Here is a 19,303-nt window from a genome sequence, read left to right as displayed (position 1 = left end):
AAATACTACTACATATTTTTCTATCCATACAAGGGACAAAATGCTTGGATATATGTTTCCATTTCATCATCTTGTTTTTCATCCCCCACCCATTACAAGATGGTAATAGCTTTATAAATTATAAATTATAAATTATAAATCATACTCAATTGATTTGCAAAATGTTTTGAACAATAATACCAAGAGTATAATTTCTATGTCAGTACTACAATTTTGTATTGATTTAAGAATTAAATTCTTGTCAGCCTCCAAAAAGAAATCCGGCTGCTTGCTCTTCATTGCAATTGAAAAGCTGGAGAGCTTGTATAACATCATTCCTTTGAAATCCTAGCTCGACAAGCTTTGCTACTTTGGCTTCGAAATCAGGACCCTGCAGCAGAGACATATGTCACTCAGATTCAGCTTTCTATACCCTGACATACTTGTCCAAGAGTCGGAATTCTATTTCGTGAAAATAAAATAAAAAGAGAGAGAGAGATTGTACTCCTCTAATGGATTCTTTAATATTCCAAGTGAGACTGTTTTGAATACTTATCTAAGAATCAAACTACCATGTCACTGATTGTTTAAATGCAGTTCATGTTGACATACTGAAGTGTACTGAGGACTACTGACAATCCTAAATGGATGAATTGTGTAACATGAAATGTTCAAGTAACATAGCTCACTTAGACTCAATCAACATAGCAATTTAGCTCACTGTAGAAGATAATGTACAAATAGAGAAAAAGAAGAATATGTGCGATATGTGGTCACAAATAGGCTTTTTGATAAACATTTCAACAAGATTTAACAATCAAGTTAGCCTGAAATGAGATTACACTCGTGCTTAAGACATGTAGAGGTGTAACAATGAGGTTCTTGCTATGTATTCACACCATGTAGGTCAAACCCCAGGCTCCAAACATGTACACTTGTGGTTATGGCCTTGGGCCTCAAAAAAACAGAAAAGAGGACTAAATGTTTGATGAATAGCGCTAGTCTATAGATGCTCATAACATTTTAGCAGCAGCTAAGGACCTATGGTTTTCGATCATGTGAAACTTCAATAACTAGATGATAGGGTTAGAGAGGTTTTCTGCACATACCTGAGCAGGATTCCCACCAGAAGATCCTGAGAAGAAATTTAGATTAAAATTAATGGACATGAATAGATACTTGTAAGCAAAACAGATGGAGAGAGAGAGATAGTGTGTATCTGAATACCATAAAATTGGCACAGCTAATTAAAGTAATTAGATACAGGCTATATATTGTTTCAAAGACCCCAGCTCGAAGAAAAGATAATTGTGCACATAGTTAACCTAAGCCACCAAAAAAACTAAGATAAGCTGCACGATAGCATACTCATTGTATTTCTGATTGCTACCAATTTGAAAGTTTGATGCGCGTGTTTGACTCTAAAGACTTGCTCGTGCATTTAGAGTTCATAAAATATATTTCAAACTTGCTCAAGACTTGAAATTAAAAATATTCCGATATAGATCTGCAGAAAGGCTTTCAATTTGACGAGTTCTAAGAAACGCATCTTCCATCAGAAGGTTCCTCTCCCAAGTTCCTACTTACAGATAACTCAAGATAAAAGTTGCAAGTCTTACAGATAGTGATAGAAAAGGACGAAAAGGTAACCTTATTAAGTATTTAAATTGTGATTAACTTATTACTCTTGTTTCTTATACCTTTTTTTTCCTTCTTTCACAATTGTGTCTGTAGATGAATTTAAATGTCATCAATTTCTAAATTGGTTAGATCGTAGATGTTGAAGTACCAGAAGTTGGGGATTCAAGTATTAGTAGGCTCTCATTTGTCTTATTTTTATACGAATATGTGTGCATATCAAATGGCAAATAGCGCCCCTTTGGTAGTAGGAGAGAGCCATGTAGGGGGTAGACATGAAAGAGAAAGCCTTTTAATATAATACGCTAATAACATAGACACAGATTGTACAGCTAACTAGAATAACTTACCGGAAGATTGACTTCCAATTGGAGCGCTTGGAACATCTCTAATGTCTTTGCTTCCTGATGAAACCTACAAAATCCCAAAGTAGTCAATAATACTGACACAAAGAATACTAGTAGCAAATAGAATACAAAGAGAGAATCATTACCGGAGCCCCTGAACTAGAAGCCTGCTTGGCAAAGCTCTCTTCATCCAGAAAATGAGAAGGGATATCCTTTTCTGGAAACAGTATGAGAAATCATCAAAATAAAATAAAATTAAAAAAAAAAACCACATAACACCTAACTAAAATTATATGTAAATTGAACCAGAAATTCTAACCAGGTAAAAATGGCACAGAAACCTCTCCTCCACCAACTTTTAATGCATTCTCCTTCAAATCAATTATGCACTGCAAAGAAAGCCTAGTCAGATTTATTCAGCTTAAGGAGAAGAAACGTCGAAAAAAAACACACCAAAGAAAATTACCTGATGTTTACGAAGCATATCCAAACCAAAGAGAAATTCCATGTTGTCGGAGTCAAGGACTGTAAATGAACAAGGGTAAAACACATTCCCAATCTTCCAAAGACCACAGGGAATGGAGATAAACAATGAAATTAAATTAAGCAACCAACGTAAATATACAGAATAAAACTTACAAAAGCATATGGTAACTGCAGTTCATGTCAAATGTTTAATAACCGACATAATTAATTAAATTTTAGATTAATGCTTATGGAGGGTGGTGTGGGAACAACTTCCATGCACACATTTCATAAGCAATATACCCACCATCTCCATGTTTTTTTCTACAAAGCTAAATATGAATTCACAGAACAAGCATAGGGTATGCACAGATGTGCACCAAGGCCACCAACACACAAATAATAAGAACAATGAGGGAATCCTTAAATAGAAGGTTTTTCTTCCACTACCTTGATGTGAGCTACATGTATCCGACCTAGTATCTCCATCTGACCAACTCCACGAGCAATACCTTTGTATCGTTCATCCAACAGCCTCAACAGTCTGGAGTGAGATAAAGGTACAGGATGAACATAAGTCTGGAGAGTCTTAAAATCTCATTACAAGGAATTCACATTCCCTATCACCACACATTATGCATAATACATTTAATGACAAGACCCTTGAGATGAGAATAATTATAATGTTGATCATGAAGAATTGAAGACAATGCAAACACAATAAAATTAACCTAACAAGAATGCTTTCAAAGCAACGAGCCCTACATGCAATCAAAACAGCCATAGGCATCCCAACAGAAGCACTTGGGTATTGATACGTCTACAGTATGGTACTTGTGCTTGGTGCTTGTTGATACAAACCTCAAAAAGGTTTTTTTTTGTATTAATTAAAGATATATTGGTAGAGGAGTGTTGCTAATACTAGAAACATAGCACGATCATGTTCCAGCAGGAGTTAATACAATCGTACAAGAAACTTACCCACAACGCTCTGCACAACGTTTAGATATTATAGTTGATTGGGCTCCACTATCAACAAATGCCTGAAACAGAATCAATATTTGCTTGTGAACATTTTGTAGTCACGTTTAGAACACCAAAAGATACTCCAAAGTTCACAGAGATAAGAGAGAAACTATCTGAGAGACAGGAACCCTTAAAAAATCTAGCTCTTTTTCAATTTTATATGATAATTCTAGCCTTTTTCACACATTAAAAATTACAGCTCTGGTTGGGTGGTGAACAGAATCAGCATAAACTTGCATAATTTAGATTAATAGCAAAAGATTTTAAACAAAAGGCAGTGATATAACAGGACCTGAATCTAACTGATACTTTTGGGAATTTTTTTTCCTATTCTCTTTGAATTAGCTTTAAATTTTATAAGCAAAACTCATTACACATCCCCCCAAACCCAAAGATAGACTTACTAAACACCATGTAGTAACTAGCAAGTACCTTTATTGGGACACCATTTACTTCCATATCCACATACAGCATAACCTGTAAAATAAGACAAGGATTTTATGAAGTATTTAATTATATCCAGATGGAAACTTATGAGAAATAAAATATATATAACATGTACCACTCTAGCAAAAGCTTCAGGGTTGTGTTCAAGGGCTGCTGCCCAGTTTTCGTCAATTCCTTTCTACAAGAGAAAGCATCAAAATTGCAGAAAGTCACAATGAGAAACCATAAAAGCCTTTATATAAACAAATTATGCTAGATAGAGTTAGAAAAGTTTAAATACTCCACAAGAAGATAATAAATGTCTTACCTGGCGAATGGAAGCTTCAATCTTCCTCTGTGCATCCACATCAAAAGGGTCTGCATAATGCAAAGCCTATCAAAAAATCAAGATGTTAATCAATGGCCAAACACAAAAACCTAACAAGATTACAGCTATAAATGACGAAAGATATTTCGATCCAGCGGTCCAGCCATAATGCTCATTACAGAATTTCTGGATTCTGCTATACTATGTAATTCGCTACCATACTTCGGCTTTTTGCTCTTAAGCAACATCAATACTGTAAAGAATAGAAATTGGATGCAGCAAGGAATTACCCATCTCTTGACCTCAGTCACGATACATGATACTCTCCTAGAAGCAACTTTTCAAATTAGGTAGGCACTGGCTGAACGTTCAGCATATTCAGCATCAATGGCTAGTTAAGTGTTCCAGAGGTAACCAGGTACTGAGAGTAGGCAACTGAAATGCATAAGTGTAAGCTATGTTACTTGGACTCTTTATTTTACCTAGAGCACCTAATTTGAATTATTGACCCTCAGACATGAGTATGGACAATTTACACTTCATTTTTGGCCCAAAAACATGGAAATTACATTAGAAACCCTAGTCTGACCCTCAGACACCTACCAGACACCATAACCTGAAGCTGAATAATGTAGAATGTATCATGCATCACCCTTACAAGATGAGTGATACACCAAAAGATCCAAAGAAAACATTACTGAACTTAGGTCTACTGACAAATTGGCTAAAACTCTACGAACACAGAAAAAGGGAAAAAGTGATTAGCAAAAGCTCGTGCAAATAAATTCTTACACAATTTTTTACTCCTAGGCACTTTGCTTAGCAAATTTGAGCTTTGATAATAAATTTCTCTCAAAATATATAAAAAGTTATAAAACAAAATAGCATGAGATTACTCCTTAGTCCAATATGAATTCAAATTGTACATTTTATTACAAAAAATTTAATGACAGATTTAAGATCTACACATGGATTTCATTGACCTATAGAAAGCTTATGTAAAGGTGTCGAAAGAAAACTATTACTCGATATGTCCAGCATTGTTGTACAAGTCAGAAGATTGGGCATATACTCCGTAGGAAGGATCAAATTGGATAGATGTGTGGGAGCACCTTAAAGGATACAGTATGTAATAAAGATATATGGAGGAAGGTTGGAGTTGTGAGTATTGAAGAATAGAAACAAGAGCACCTTAGGGCATGTAAGATGTCAACGACGTCCACCAGAAGATAAGTGCAGAATTGAGATTATGAGGATTTTAAAATAAGTTTAGTGAGGCCAAAAGATGGTTTAGATGAAAGGACTCAAAGGAGTTGAAAATGATATGAAGATATAGGGCTTGCACACTAAATTGAAGTGAAAGGAGGAAGAAGATTCTTGTTAATGACCAGTGGAGATATTATCTTTGGTTCAAGGAGCCGACCTGATTTGGGACTATGGATTTGATGTTGTTTTATAGTTAATGACAAATTAGTAGTCAAATGTAAATTAAAATTGCATTATTAACCAGGCAAGGTGCCTTACATTAGGGAACGGAGCCATCAAGGCAGTAGTAATAAACACCATTTCATTGGATAAGTACGGTCTTACTGAAAATATCCTATAGCCTTATATATTGTGCCTGCACAACTTATAAATCAGACAATATCTAAGCGAACACAACGTGGCAAAGTACAATGGCATGTAGGTGTGGAGGAATAGCTATTCAGTTGAGCTCTACTATGAGGCGTTTGGTTCACAAAGTGGTATGGGTTTGGAAATAAGAATGAAACCAGGGTATTATGAGCTTGGAACTTGATTGAAACAGTTTGCGTTTGATTGTTGTTCAGTTGTTCGGATATGATTATTTTACTCATACCTAAATCTACAAACCAAACATCTCCTTAGTACTATACTAAACCTCGTACCACTGAAGAAAGTTCACTGGAAACCACATGAATTGACCTTATAGTTGAAGATAGCTACAAAAAGAGTCTGCTTACAAGTTCCTCCTCTTCTTTTTGCCTCAATGCTGTCTTTTGATGATGGCGTTGCCGCAAAATCTCCTGCAGTCTATTTAGATCATTCCCAGATATGGCTTGAGCAAGTTCAGGATCACTCTGCAAGTTTTATAGGCACACAAAGGTCAAAAAATAAGAATAAAAAAAGGAAGAAACTTACACAAGTGTAATACAGATATGTATTAGGAGTTAATTTCCATGCATGAACTTGCTCTTTATGCACTTCGTGCAAGGAAATCAACTCTCAATACAATATGCTTCTATGGCAATCAACAAGAACAATAAACAATTAGTTTACAATTTACATTAAATAGAACAGCCTAAATCACTAATTTTCCTGAATAAAGGTTTACAAGAACAAAGTATTTAAAAACGAGAATAATAGTTCCAATTCCACAACTTAACAAGATGATAAGAGACCAATCAAAAGCTAAATATTTTTTGCTCTGCTAGTCGTCTAGCAATTGCTATCTAATCAAAGAATATGATACGAACACATGAATACCTGATACAACTGAGCCATCAGATTAGAATCAGCACGAACTTGCTGCTGAAAAGCAGCAGGGTTCACAGCAGAACCATCAGGACTGAGGGCAAGGTCACTTGAAGATGGACTACAGGAGCAAAGATACAAGTTAGAGTAAAAGATTATATAGAAAGGATTATTTGTTTACAAAAATCGTCATAATTTGATATTGTAACAGTTCCAATAGTAGCATAACAACATTGTGCTATAATAAACATCCCTAAATTGAGGGGTAAACATAATTGTGATCAATCAAACATTGGTTTTTAACAGTCAAAACTCCATCATACAATTACAGTAGAGTTTCTAATGAAAAAAGTACTTGTAAGACGAGCTTTGATATAAACAAAGTAATATGAAAAAATACCGAGAAGGCGGAGCAGCATTAGAAAGCATCATGATCAAATCGCCATCGCAAACACCAAGTACACTGAGTTTGTCATGATTATTCATCTCCTTGCCATTGTACATCAATTGTTGCTGCTGCAACACCACCCCACTCTGCTCCCCCAAATCAAAACCAATTACTCGACTACAATTCAATTTCATCAAATTAAAACTAAAAGGAATAGATTGGTGGTGGTTATTGTACCTCGACTTCAAGCAAAGCCTTGACGTTTTCGACCTGCGAAATTCGATCAAGATCCATTAGTTAGAAATTCAATTGCAAAAATTGAAATTAGGGTTTAAGAGAAGAGAGTGTGGATTACAGCTTCGTCGGGGTCGACATCTAAGGAGATGAATTTCTCATCGGCGGTCATTACTGTAATCTTCATCTTCTTCTTCTTGTTATTGAAACGAATTGAATCTGTAGTCAATTTTACGAAATCTCGAATTATTGCACAACCTGAATAAAAAATTATAGTGTAAGAGTTGATCTTTAATAAGTTAATCCTAGTACTCAGTACTCGTATAAATATTGGCAAAGCTTTTCACCTTGTTAATTCTTATCGTACACTTTTTCTGAGTTTTCCCACCACCCTCTAAAACTCAACCTTTACCTTTTTTTAAAAAACAAAAGTAATTAGTTCCAAGTTCCAACACAACTATTTAGGAAGTCTACGAGTGCTTTGTTTTCTTCTTCTCCAAGATTACTTCTTTAATTTTCAACTGCCCTTGAATTAATTTTGGATAATTTCTGAATTCTTTTCAATAAAAGCCATAATAATAGTAAAAGACTTCCTAGACACTTACAAAGTTACAACACTTATAAGATAAATTTATTCAAAAATTATACTTCCTCCGTTCTTTTTTTTATTGTATCATAAAAAACATATTCCTAGACACTTACAAAGTTCCAACACCTATAAGATTTTGGAGGCAAAATTTGGCTTACAAAATTGTCCATGTATGTAAAGATAAAATAAAAAGTAAAGGTATATTGGTTATTGCAGTGTAAACATAGATATTTTTTATCCTAAAATGAAAGTGATGTAATATTTGTGAAACTTCCCTAAAAGACAAGTGATGCAATATTAAAATAACGGAGGAAATATTTTTTTTTTTAACAGAAATCCAAAACTTATACCTTAAAAAACTCTTCATCTTCAAATAAAAGTCTCATTATTTTTACAAGTATTACTCCATTAACAACATTATGAGTCCACAATATGCATTGTAAGAATATGTAAGGCCTATATATAAAGACAATCCATACAATCAACAAATCGAATAGTAGAAGACTAGAAGGATTGTTCAATAAACCTCAAACCCCATTAAGGCCGAGAGAAAACGCAAAAGGATTCTATCCCTCGCTCTAGGGTTCCTCGTTGACTTAATGCCTCGTCCCTGTTTAAGGCTGCTCTGTTCGCTGGTTAGGTTGTGTTTCCGTTTGTTTTGCTGATTCCTGATCCCCCTTGCGGTTCCATGGAGTCGGAATTGATCAAAGATTGGGAGAATTTAAAATTGACAGAGGAGGAAACCAAAATTATAGGCAGTACGGCTAGTGATTCGATTGAGAATGATGTAGATACCCAAATTTCTTTAACATTGGTTGGTAAATTACTGACCAATAAACCTTTCAATGTCGATGCTCTAAAACGAACCCTGATTTCGGTGTGGAGAGCAAAAGAAGATGTTGCTATTAGAATGGTAGAATGTAATCTGTTTGTCTTCCAATTTTTCAATGTGGAAGTGAAAGACCGTGCTCTGCATGGTTTTTTGATAATTAAAAGAGATTGCTGGAGATGAACAGCCATCTGAAGTCTCCTTCGCGCACTCCCCTTTGTAGGTACATCTTGAGGATGTTCCCTTCAACAAACGAACTGCTGCAGTTGCTATGGAGGTGGGAAACTGTTGAGTACGATGACTCGGATCCTATTGGCTGGGGACAGGTCATGCGTATCAAAGTCTTGATCGAGATAGACAAACCTTTGCGGCGTGGATTAAGAATTGCTGCTGGTTCTTCCACTTCAAAATGGGTAGGATTGAAATGTGAAAGGTTGCCTGACTATTGCTTTTACTGCGGTCATATGCAGCCCCAAAGGAGGAAGTCATATTCCAATGCGGACCCTTCCTACGCGGCTCTCCTCATTCGGGAGGCTAATTTGCTGAAAAAGATTAAAGAGCAACATACATCCAGGCACCCTAGATATAGTGATCTATACGTAATTAAGTTAGGGCCACCAGGGGTAGCCAAGAAGCTCCAAAGCAGGTGGAAAATAACAAGGAAACTATAAATACTGGTGCAGCCAACCCCCAACAGGAGAACAATGTTACTGCAACACATGCTTCTGTGTTGAGTATTGCTTTGAATGATGGGCAAGCTAACTATGACAAGGGGGCGCATCTCATCACTGAAGGAGCAGCTAATTAGCAAATTGAAACCATGGACTATGATGACTCACCCTCTAAAGGAACTAGACTGAGAACATGGAAGAAAGTGAAATAATTCATCATTTAAATATGGGTAGTCAAATAATTTTATTAACTTTATAAACATTAAATTTATTTACTTAAATCATAGTAAAATAAATTATGTAAATAAATAATCATAATTAAATATTCACATAAATATGTTAAAATATAATTTTAAATTTCACAAAATTACGGGAGATTACATAAATTTTTTTTATATATATATATAAAGATTGATTCATAAATAAAAACTCATACGATATCTACAAATAGATTTATATGTAATAAATACATGAAATTTGAATCAATAAAAATATCCTTTCAGCAAAGCTACGATCGTTGTTGCAAATCATACGTTCTTTATACCCTCTTCCATATTACTGTGATTTACAGTTTTCTTCGACGAGAGGATCTATCGATCTGTTGAGTTGTGAAGAAAGTATTCGTTTGATTCATCTTAATGTAATCAAATGATTAAGCTCTTTTTTTTATCCACACAAATTTTTACCCATGAAACAACTTGTAATATACTAAACTCAAAACAAAACTTGAACAAAACCCACCACAGGGGCACTGGCAGCATTGAAACCCACTATAGGGGTATTTACTATGCTCAAAGAAGCAAATTTATTGATTTCAATAACAAAAACATAAAGTAAATAACGGAAAAGGGTCGAAAATAGTCAAGTTTCTGGCTTATGAAACACTTTTTTTGAAGAATCCTTGCTAAACTTGAATTAATAATACTGAAATGTAATTAATTATTTTCATTGATTAAATTTTCAGTACTAATCCTTTATTATATTTGTGATTCACATATTTTCATATCTTTTTTTTTAAGAAAGCGTCAGGAAAATTTATTAAGAAAGATCGAGTTCCGCCAAAGTCAATAAGCTTTGCGGAAACGGACCAAAACAAACCAACTCATCACAGTTATTTGTTTCCCACCTTGCCACTAAGTGGGCTACAGTATTTCCTGACCTTCTAACATGCGAAATGGAAAAGAAGTCAAACAATAAAGAGAGAGCTATAATATCATCTATTATAAGGAAGAAAGGAGAGCATCCATTAGCCTTGAGCTTGACCCCTGAAACCACATTCAATGCGTCGCTTTCCACTTGGATCCTTGTATACCCCAGTCTTCTCGCTATCTGTAAGCCAAAAGCCATTGTTGCAGCCTCTGCTACCTCAACAGACCAACCATCTCCCCCTTTCCTTACAGCAGCAGCAATGATGGCGCCCCTGTCATCCCTTACTACCACCCCTAGCTTGGTTGTGTCCTTAACGAAGGCATCACAGTTTATTTTAATCACCCCAATCAGAGGCTTGCTCCAATAGGTAGCAGCAGGAAGAGCCTTACGCTTTATAGAAGGAGGTTGTACCATTTTAACGTAAAGGTTGTAGTCATACACCATCTTTGACAAGCCTGGCCTGCTGCCAGCATTTTCGGATTGCACGTCTCATTAGCAAATATAGCCTTGTTTCTGCAAGACCACGCTTCCCAGCAAAGTACTGCAATCTCCAACAAACCCTCCTTCGACACCTTCTCTTTCAGCCAGAGGAGCCTTATGGTGAAACTCTCCGTAGGGGCTTGGTTTAAGACCTCCCTGAGCGTGCTATCTAGCCCAGATTTCACGAGCAGCCAAACACTCAAACAAAGTATGGATAACCGACTCCTCCCCTCCCCCTGCATATTCAACATATTTTATCATCTAAAATATGTCGATACAGCAACCTTTCACGCACTACCAGAAACACCTTGCAAGCCCTCCACAAGAAATGACGCGCCTTCAGAGGAGCTTTCATATTAGCTTCCACACCTCATCCCACGTATTGATGACATCTAGTAATCCCCCGGATTTCCCGAACCAATACCCCGATCTCACAATATACTCGCCATTCTTCCTTGGCCACCAGAACATCGTGTCTCTCGGGCTTCTGTTTAAGAAGGGTATAGAAAGAACTACACCACGTTCTGCCTAGATAAAAGTCATGTTCACAGCCTCCCCATCCCACGAATTTCTGTCATGGTCAATTAGCTCAATCACTCTCAAATTTGGATCACTATCAACTGATGGGGTAGGGACCAATGCAGTGGTATTGCCAAGCAGCCATGCATCCCTCCATACATTAATTGCGCTTCGATTACCAACCCTCCACTTCAACCCTTCCAGTAGCAATGATCTCGCCCCCCACATGCTTCTCCATACGTAACTGGGATCAAAACCTACACTTGATTCCAAGACATCGCAGTTTTAAAAGTACTTTGGCTTTAGAATCTTGTGTAGCAGGGTGTCCGTATTATTATTATTATTATTATTATTATTATTATTATTATTATTATTATTATTATTATTATTATTATTATTATTATTATTATATATCTATACTATTCAATCTATAACGTAATATTAAAACAGACACTAGGAAGAAATCGACTCTAGAAATAACACATGTCACAATTTGGTACTCCCTCCGTCCTTTTATTAGGTGCCTATTTCTAGCACTTATTACTCACATAATATAGAGAAGTAGGCATCTAATTAAGGAACGGAGGGAGTACCGTTTTTTCCTCTAAGTTTGTTTCCACGGTGACATCAACTACTTATTGTAAAATATACTAAAAATATTCACCAAATCATTCACTTACTTAAACAAAATAAATATATATATTTGTGATTCATATATTTTCCATAAAATACTATTCTAACGTATATTACTTTGTATATATATGGAGTAGATATTATTTCCTAATCCTTATGCAGTATTTTATTCCTTCAAATCTTCAATATATTATATATGCAGTAATTTATTTATGCGTTTTAGAAATAATTGATTCATACTTGATTATTACTATTACTATTACTATTATTCCCTAAGCCTTCTTTTGTTATTCATATATTCTCTATTTAGAAATTTCAAAATGTTTTAATTTCTTATTAGGAAATGGCTTCCTAATAGCATTTTTTTTTTACAATATCAATCTTATTTGATTTATTTTTAATTTTTAGTTTTAATGTATATCCAAAGCATGACAATTTAGATATGTTTTCCACTTTCCTAAAGTGTATCAAATACATTGTAGTATTCTTCAAAAAAAAATAATACATTGTAGTAATTATTTATGTTACAATCCCATAGTGTTTAATGTACAATTTTAAAATACTTAATTATTTAGTTAATAAAAAGAAAAACAATATTCATTTATCATTAAAATTTTAAACTTATTTGTCTAATTATTCTGTTGTCATTATATCTCATGTTTCATTTCATTAAAAAAAAAAAAAAAAAAAAAAACTATGGTTATATTTTTTGTCCACATGCAATTATACAAAATATTTTATTTTTGTTTTTTAAAAATTTTGTGTTGAATTATAAACAATAGTGAAATTAATTATTGGGCATGGCACAGGACCTAATCTAATATTAGATCATTTTTTGTTTTACATGCAATCTTTTTATCGGTAACTACATTTTCCATAATGAAAAAAACTTATGAATTTGAAGATCACATAATTGGAAAAGTACACACGTTAATACTTTCTAAGAAGACCCTCAATTGATATATGTTTCATTATGGATTAAATCATTAAGGTACATTGTTGTTCAAAAAAAAAAAAATCATTAAGGTACATATAAAGTTAAAGTATAGTCAAATCAAACAATTATATCAAATCATATTAGAAAAAATAAGTTCATATTATATTTGATGAAAAATGGTATACATAGCCCTAAGCAAAAATAAAGCAAACTAAACATAGTCTAATAGAGCTTTGGAAACACTTTACTCCCTCCGTGTTTTAATAAGTGTTACACTTTGACTTTTTATAATACAAAAAAAATGTTTTGTATCATACATTATTGGATTCGTTATATTTTTTTTTTTTGAAGAATTCGTTATATTATTGGATTCGTTATAATGTATACTTTCATAATATCAATTTTCCTATAATTTATTAGCATATAATTAGATAAATTAATGGTCAAAGTTGTTTCTCAGCATTTGGTCAAAGTGTAACAGTTATTAAAATACGGATGAAGTAAAACCTTTACATTTACGAAGTATTATGATTTAAAATTTCACTGTTGTTCTATTGAGACACATTATGCAATGGGTCTATCCACAACTAGGAGAAATTTTGGTTATGAGTCCAAAGCTAGTCTAGCATAGAATTCCCTTGAAGTCTACACAATTAAAAGTACAGATTCAAGAGAAAAGAGGGGAGAGAAAAACAACAGATACACTATAAATACTTGTATAGTAAAAGTACTCCGTAGTACAGTAAAGTACTCCATAGAGTATAGATGTTGAAAGTGCTCTTTTTAAAAAAAGTGTAACTCCAACGGCAATATCCTCATATCCTCTTCACAATAACGAATTTAATGACGAATAATATAACTTAATAAAAGCCTATACAATGTGCAAGCAGCATTCTTGGCATCAAGGCTGCTGCTATGCACGGAAGATCAAAATCATGCAATTGTAGGAACCAATAAATTGTACTACGTACTTGTAGTTTGGTGATTGCATAAGGATTAAGGAATGCATTGACTGTTTGAGAGAAGGCATTGGGAGTTTGGGACGAGCTTGTTTTCGAAAGGGAGTGTACAAGTCCCCAACAATGTTGATAATTTACGGATTGAAGTGAACAGCAAGGACATACATGCGTGCCGGGTAATGTTGGGATAGGTAGTCCCATATTCACGAGGTATTCTGAATTGAATCGATGTCCATTATGTATAGAGTATATATACGTGTATCATGTGGAAATTGCGGTGTATTGAAGCAAAAACCGTGCTTGTTCGATTGTAGTTTGAAGTGATCGACTCTATTATGTGTTGCACATTGGCTTTCCTAGGAAACCGGTGGGGGAATTCGGTTTCGACAAATCCAGTCTAAAATTAAATTATTCATTCCCATGAATCAAGTCTTGGTATTCTTGTTGCCAGATATTTTGCTCTCAAACAAATTAATAAATGAGTATTAATCTATTTGACTAATGAGTATTCTATTCCGTATACAAGAACATCACTAATGTACTAATGTCAAATCGATTATCTTGATCGCACAGAATAAAACGCAAGCTGATGAACAGAACAAACACAAAAATCGAGAGAGCAGTTACCGAAAAAATCAAATTAACAGTCAAACCTAATATAATTAAAATCAAGAAAATTAATGTTAAGACTAATCATCTTCTAAATCGTAATTAACAAGTAAAGAGACCTAAATTAAGAAACAATCATCATATTATATTTAAATTTAAAATAAAATAAAAACAACTACTCCGTAGTAGAATGGTGAAAAGAATCCGATACAAAAATAAAAGAATGAATCGAACATGACACTGAAAAAGATCCTTGTAAGCAGAAATACGAAATAAGTAGTACATAATAATAAAAATTAAAAGAAAGGAGGAGGAGCATAATACAAATTGCGATCGTAATTGACGCCTAAAGGCTGAGAAACATCCATAGTATGCTTCAATTTGTGGAAACCATTCTTGAAAACGCCGAAGCCGAAGAGAAAACCGATGGCGATAACAACCAGAATCAAACAAGTGCAGAGCATGCAGACCTTACTCGGACAGCAGCACATCTTTCTTCGATGAGAGAGAAATTGAATTACAAGAGTTTGAAATTGAAGAGAGTTATGATGCGATACCAAATTCTTAATTGGTAATTAGGTAGGAATATACTATTTATAAACAAAAAAAAAAAAAAAAAAAAAAAAAAAAAGAGCAGTTGGGTTTGGGTTGGAATACAGAGAGGTGAGGTGAGGTGAGGGTTGAAGATGGAAATATAACTCCCGTGGGCGTGATTATCTGATGATGGTAACTTGTTTCCAAACTGTTATAGCATTATGTTGCAGTTTTACCGAATATTGTGGCGTTGCGTTAAAGCTCCGTCTCTTTGTAAATTAGGGGTTGGATAATGCTTGTGTTGGTCAACCCATTATCCTACCACTTATCATGGCCCAATACCCCTTATTTTTATCTTTTCTTTCGTGAATTTTTGGTTTTCAATTATATGTCGCAATTTTTTCATCACCAAATGAATGTTGGATGAATAGATTCCCTCCTCCATGTGATTTGTTTGTAAACAATTATCTTCATAACACTCTCTTTCTCTTTCACTCAGTATACAACAATCATCCACTTTTATTTTTATATATATAATCATACAATTGATATGAATATTTTTAGTTAAGTTTGTGCTTTGAACAAGTTGTAGTAATATTAATGTGGAATTTGATTCAATAATATTGTAACTTATAAGCAGGGAAAAACAATACATCACATATTGCTAATTTTCTCTATAAAGAAGGAATATTAGTCAAAGGGTCACTTAAAAGCTGCTTCCGTAGAACAAGTGCAAAGTATTCTAATCATCTAATAGTATCAATAGTGGGGTTGTTAAAAAATAAGGCCATGTTTAATTCCCCTTATTTTTATTGATTTAACTTTACCTAAATTTATTTTAGTTGTAAATTACACCGAGTAACCCTTTACTTTGTAGAACTTGTTTTTCCTAAATCTCACTCTTTGGTGAGAAATGACAATCTCTGTATCGAAGTTGGTCACCGAAATTCTAAAATAAGAGATAATGATGAGTCGCGGAAAAAAATGCTCGTGGCTTGTTAAAAATTAAACAATAAAATTAAAAAAAATGAGGGAAAGAAAGGATAAGAAAAAAAACTACAACTAAACCGTTAAAGATGCATTCTATTCACCAAATATTTATTTGTGTGTAAGGATGTTAATGAGGCGATTGAAATAGGAGATTCTCCTTATCCCCACTTCATTTGAATGGGGACGGGTCCAAGTTTGGTGGATGGGGATATGGATAAATTTTGTACCCACATAGGGATGACGAACGTCGAACGGAAATGGATATCAAGTTTTACATGCCCCACCCTCCTTGCCTCGTACTTGCTTTACCCCACCCACTTTGCAATAAATGATATAGATTCATCTATTTTTCACTTTTATTTGCATTATTATTTATGATATGATAATTGTATTTGTATTATTTAGGTTGAATCATTGCCTTTTTTAAAAAAAAAATGAATTACTAAAACTCTTACTTATACTATATTTAGGTGTTTATAATTTTTTTTATCCTTTTTCTAAATTGTTTTAAAAGCGGGTGTGCCGTGAAAAATTTATGCGTAGTGGGTGCGGGTGAAGTGGGGTTGAGGTGGGGACGGGTACCCAAGTGGAGGATGAGCGATAGGGGTGGTTTTACTTCTATACCTACTGGGGCGGGGATGGAGACGAATTATAGACCCACTATGGGATGAGGATGGGGATGAAGTTGAAAATATGAGGTGGGGATGGGAATAGGAATATGAAGGGCAAAAATCTTGTGTTACCCTAATGACATCCCTACTTATGTGAACCATTAGATCATACTAAAACTTATCTTAGTTGTAAAATAGTGAGCCATTAGACCATACTGAAACTTATCTTAGTTGTAAAATAGTAAACCATTAGACCATACTGAAACTTATCTTAGTTGTAAAATGGACTTAAGTAACCCTTAACCATCATTAGCATAATTTTTTAGAATTTAAATCTTATATGAACTAACCACTCCCTGTGTCGTCCTCAAAGAGAAGTCTTATTTACCTCTTGTACATGTTTTTAGGAAATAATAAATTAATAAGTTTTGTAAGGCTATGTTTAATTCATTTTTTTTTCTATTTTAGATCAAAAAAAAAAAAAAGAGTTCAAATTAGATCTCAAAAAATAAGTTATGAAATGCTTTATCGTTTTATGTGTGGTTTTGTCGTTAAGTATCTTTAATTTCATAAATAAAAATTATGAAAATTACATATTAATAAAATATGCATTATTACAAATCTAACAAGAACCAACATGATATATTTTTTTCTTTATAGACTATCATACACATAATTAAGGTTAACGTTTGGTCAAATTAGACAATCAAATTAGATTGGATCATATCCTATCAAACTAGATCATATCATATTTAATTTAACTAGACCAAACCAGACCAAATATGAAACTTTGGAGCAAATTATTATTTTATAAAAGGAAATTTAAAGTCAATAGTATTTACAGAAAGTCAAAGGACTAGTTTGAATAGGAGAAAGGATCATTAAGGGTAGAAAGGGAATTTAAGCTTAGGAGGGTTTTAGAGAGAGGAAATAAATATTCATCTTATGAGCAAGTTAGATCTTGCCCAAGGTGAAGAATACCCAAATGTAAACTCTCTCTCTCCTCTTATTTTTTCTCTCCTTTAATTTTCCCCCTCCCCTATTTAATTTTCACACACCACCACACACACATCACCACAGTGGCCAGCTGCCACCACCACCACAGCTGGCCGCCGCCGCAAGCATAGGGTCGGCATTAGCAGCAGCCGTGGGAGGTGGCACTAGCCACCCTCCCTTCTTCTCCCTTGTGTGCATGTGGTTTTTTTTTTTTAAAAAAAAAAAAAAAAAAAAACTCTTCTTTTATTTTTAAATTATTTTAACCTTGATTCAATTATTATTTTTGGGTTTTGCGATGATTTTTAAGATGTTTGATTATAATTATTATGTATATAATTTTCAGATTTGGTTTTTGAATTAAAAAGCCCCAAATTGAAAACCCTAGGCTTCTAAATTAATGTGTGTAGGTGGAAATTGATTGTAGGCGATTGAAACTATTAAATTAGATGTTTTAAAACATAATTACAGTAATTTACATGTTTTTATAAAGTTAGAATTTTTATATAAAGGTTTTAATTATGTTTCTTGAAGGGATTTTTAATTACCCATTAATTGAGAATAAAAGTAAGGGTTTTAAATTAATTTTCAGCTTGTTTTAGAGGGTTTATGAGTGATTTAAAGAGTGTATATATTGCTGAAAATTTACATTGAATAGGTATCAATGTCTCTTTATAATTTTGGGTTGTAGGAGATTTCCAAGTGAGTGGTGTAGTCGTGGCGATTTTGAGATCATATTCAAGGTACGTTCGCGTACTTGATAATTATTTAAGTGTATAGAAGCATGCTAGACTTTGTTTAATTAATTTTAAGGTAGTATCATGATAGGTGTGGGTTGGAATTATTGATTGAATTGATGTTGGTGATTGATTTGTGAAGTATAAATTATTTGTGGTGAATTGATGATTGGAAATAATTATGTTGGCATATTGAGTATGAACTACACTTTTATTATTGGCATTATTGAGAGCATGTTTAATCAAACTAAATGTTAAGTTTGGTTTGGAACATGAAAAGATAATTTCATTGTGGTTCATATAATTTTGATTGATACTTTAAGCATAGGAATTGAGCTATTAAGTGTCTTAGTACACAGAGATAAATTATATTGCAGTGGCTACGTGCACTTAAATTGTTCTAAACAACGAGGGATAGGATTTGCGGTGCCTTATGTACTTAAGGTGTTATTTAACACCGAGGTAGTTTAAAAAGGGTTCAATATTTAATTATATGGTCATTAATTATTCAAGAATTAAATTGGTATGTTTGATTGCTTGAATGATTTATAATGATTGATTGTGTTATGGTTTAAGAGTCATCACCAAGTCTAAACATATGTAAACAACGTAAAGTGAAAGAGATTACACACCAAAACTCTTGGAACGTATATACCTTGAGTATGAGCATATGGGGGGAGTTATGGGGTTTTATATTTAACCATGACTTCTACTGGGAGTACAGGACGCTGTATTTTCC

The 19,303-nt window shown here is 33.8% G+C and overlaps 3 protein-coding genes across 3 annotated transcripts; all 3 read right to left on the bottom strand.

Moving 5' to 3' along the window:
- Window positions 1–33: 33 nt before the first annotated feature.
- LOC110710985 (protein DDI1 homolog 2-like) lies at window positions 34–7,795 on the bottom strand. Its single transcript, XM_021889337.1, has 17 exons — window positions 7,672–7,795; window positions 7,446–7,582; window positions 7,328–7,360; window positions 7,103–7,236; window positions 6,715–6,823; window positions 6,192–6,308; window positions 4,210–4,275; window positions 4,018–4,080; window positions 3,888–3,932; window positions 3,411–3,472; window positions 2,880–2,973; window positions 2,431–2,523; window positions 2,284–2,353; window positions 2,111–2,181; window positions 1,968–2,031; window positions 1,089–1,114; window positions 34–370 (listed from the first exon to the last, which is right to left on the bottom strand). The coding sequence occupies exons 2-17, from the start codon at window positions 7,509–7,511 to the stop codon at window positions 242–244; spliced, it is 1,242 nt and encodes a 413-aa protein (XP_021745029.1). The 5' UTR covers window positions 7,512–7,582; window positions 7,672–7,795; the 3' UTR covers window positions 34–241.
- A 2,656-nt stretch (window positions 7,796–10,451) lies between these two features.
- On the bottom strand, window positions 10,452–10,976 carry LOC110711034. Its single transcript, XM_021889406.1, has one exon. The coding sequence runs from the start codon at window positions 10,974–10,976 to the stop codon at window positions 10,452–10,454; it is 525 nt and encodes a 174-aa protein (XP_021745098.1).
- Window positions 10,977–14,934: 3,958 nt separating this feature from the next.
- LOC110710989 lies at window positions 14,935–15,702 on the bottom strand. The gene has a single exon (XM_021889346.1). It carries the CDS (start codon window positions 15,188–15,190, stop codon window positions 14,996–14,998), a length of 195 nt encoding a protein of 64 aa, XP_021745038.1. The 5' UTR covers window positions 15,191–15,702; the 3' UTR covers window positions 14,935–14,995.
- Between the last annotated feature and the right edge of the window lie 3,601 nt (window positions 15,703–19,303).

The sequence above is a fragment of the Chenopodium quinoa genome, unplaced genomic scaffold (assembly GCF_001683475.1).
Source record: "Chenopodium quinoa cultivar QQ74 unplaced genomic scaffold, ASM168347v1, whole genome shotgun sequence".
NCBI lineage: Eukaryota > Viridiplantae > Streptophyta > Magnoliopsida > Caryophyllales > Amaranthaceae > Chenopodium > Chenopodium quinoa.
This window is presented reverse-complemented; position numbering and strand designations above follow the sequence as displayed.

What these genes read in the sequence shown, in the direction of transcription:
- LOC110711034 (XM_021889406.1), bottom strand. Translation starts at nt 10,976, where the DNA reads ATGGTACAACCTCCTTCTATAAAGCGTAAGGCTCTTCCTGCTGCTACC.
- LOC110710985 (XM_021889337.1), bottom strand. Translation starts at nt 7,511, where the DNA reads ATGAAGATTACAGTAATGACCGCCGATGAGAAATTCATCTCCTTAGAT. An exon ending in TTGAAGCTTCCATTCGCCAG is followed by an intron (nt 4,081 to 4,209) that starts GTAAGACATTTA and finishes TTTCTCTTGTAG; the next exon opens with AAAGGAATTGACGAAAACTG. An exon ending in TTCTGTGCCATTTTTACCTG is followed by an intron (nt 2,182 to 2,283) that starts GTTAGAATTTCT and finishes TACTGTTTCCAG; the next exon opens with AAAAGGATATCCCTTCTCAT.
- LOC110710989 (XM_021889346.1), bottom strand. Translation starts at nt 15,190, where the DNA reads ATGTGCTGCTGTCCGAGTAAGGTCTGCATGCTCTGCACTTGTTTGATT.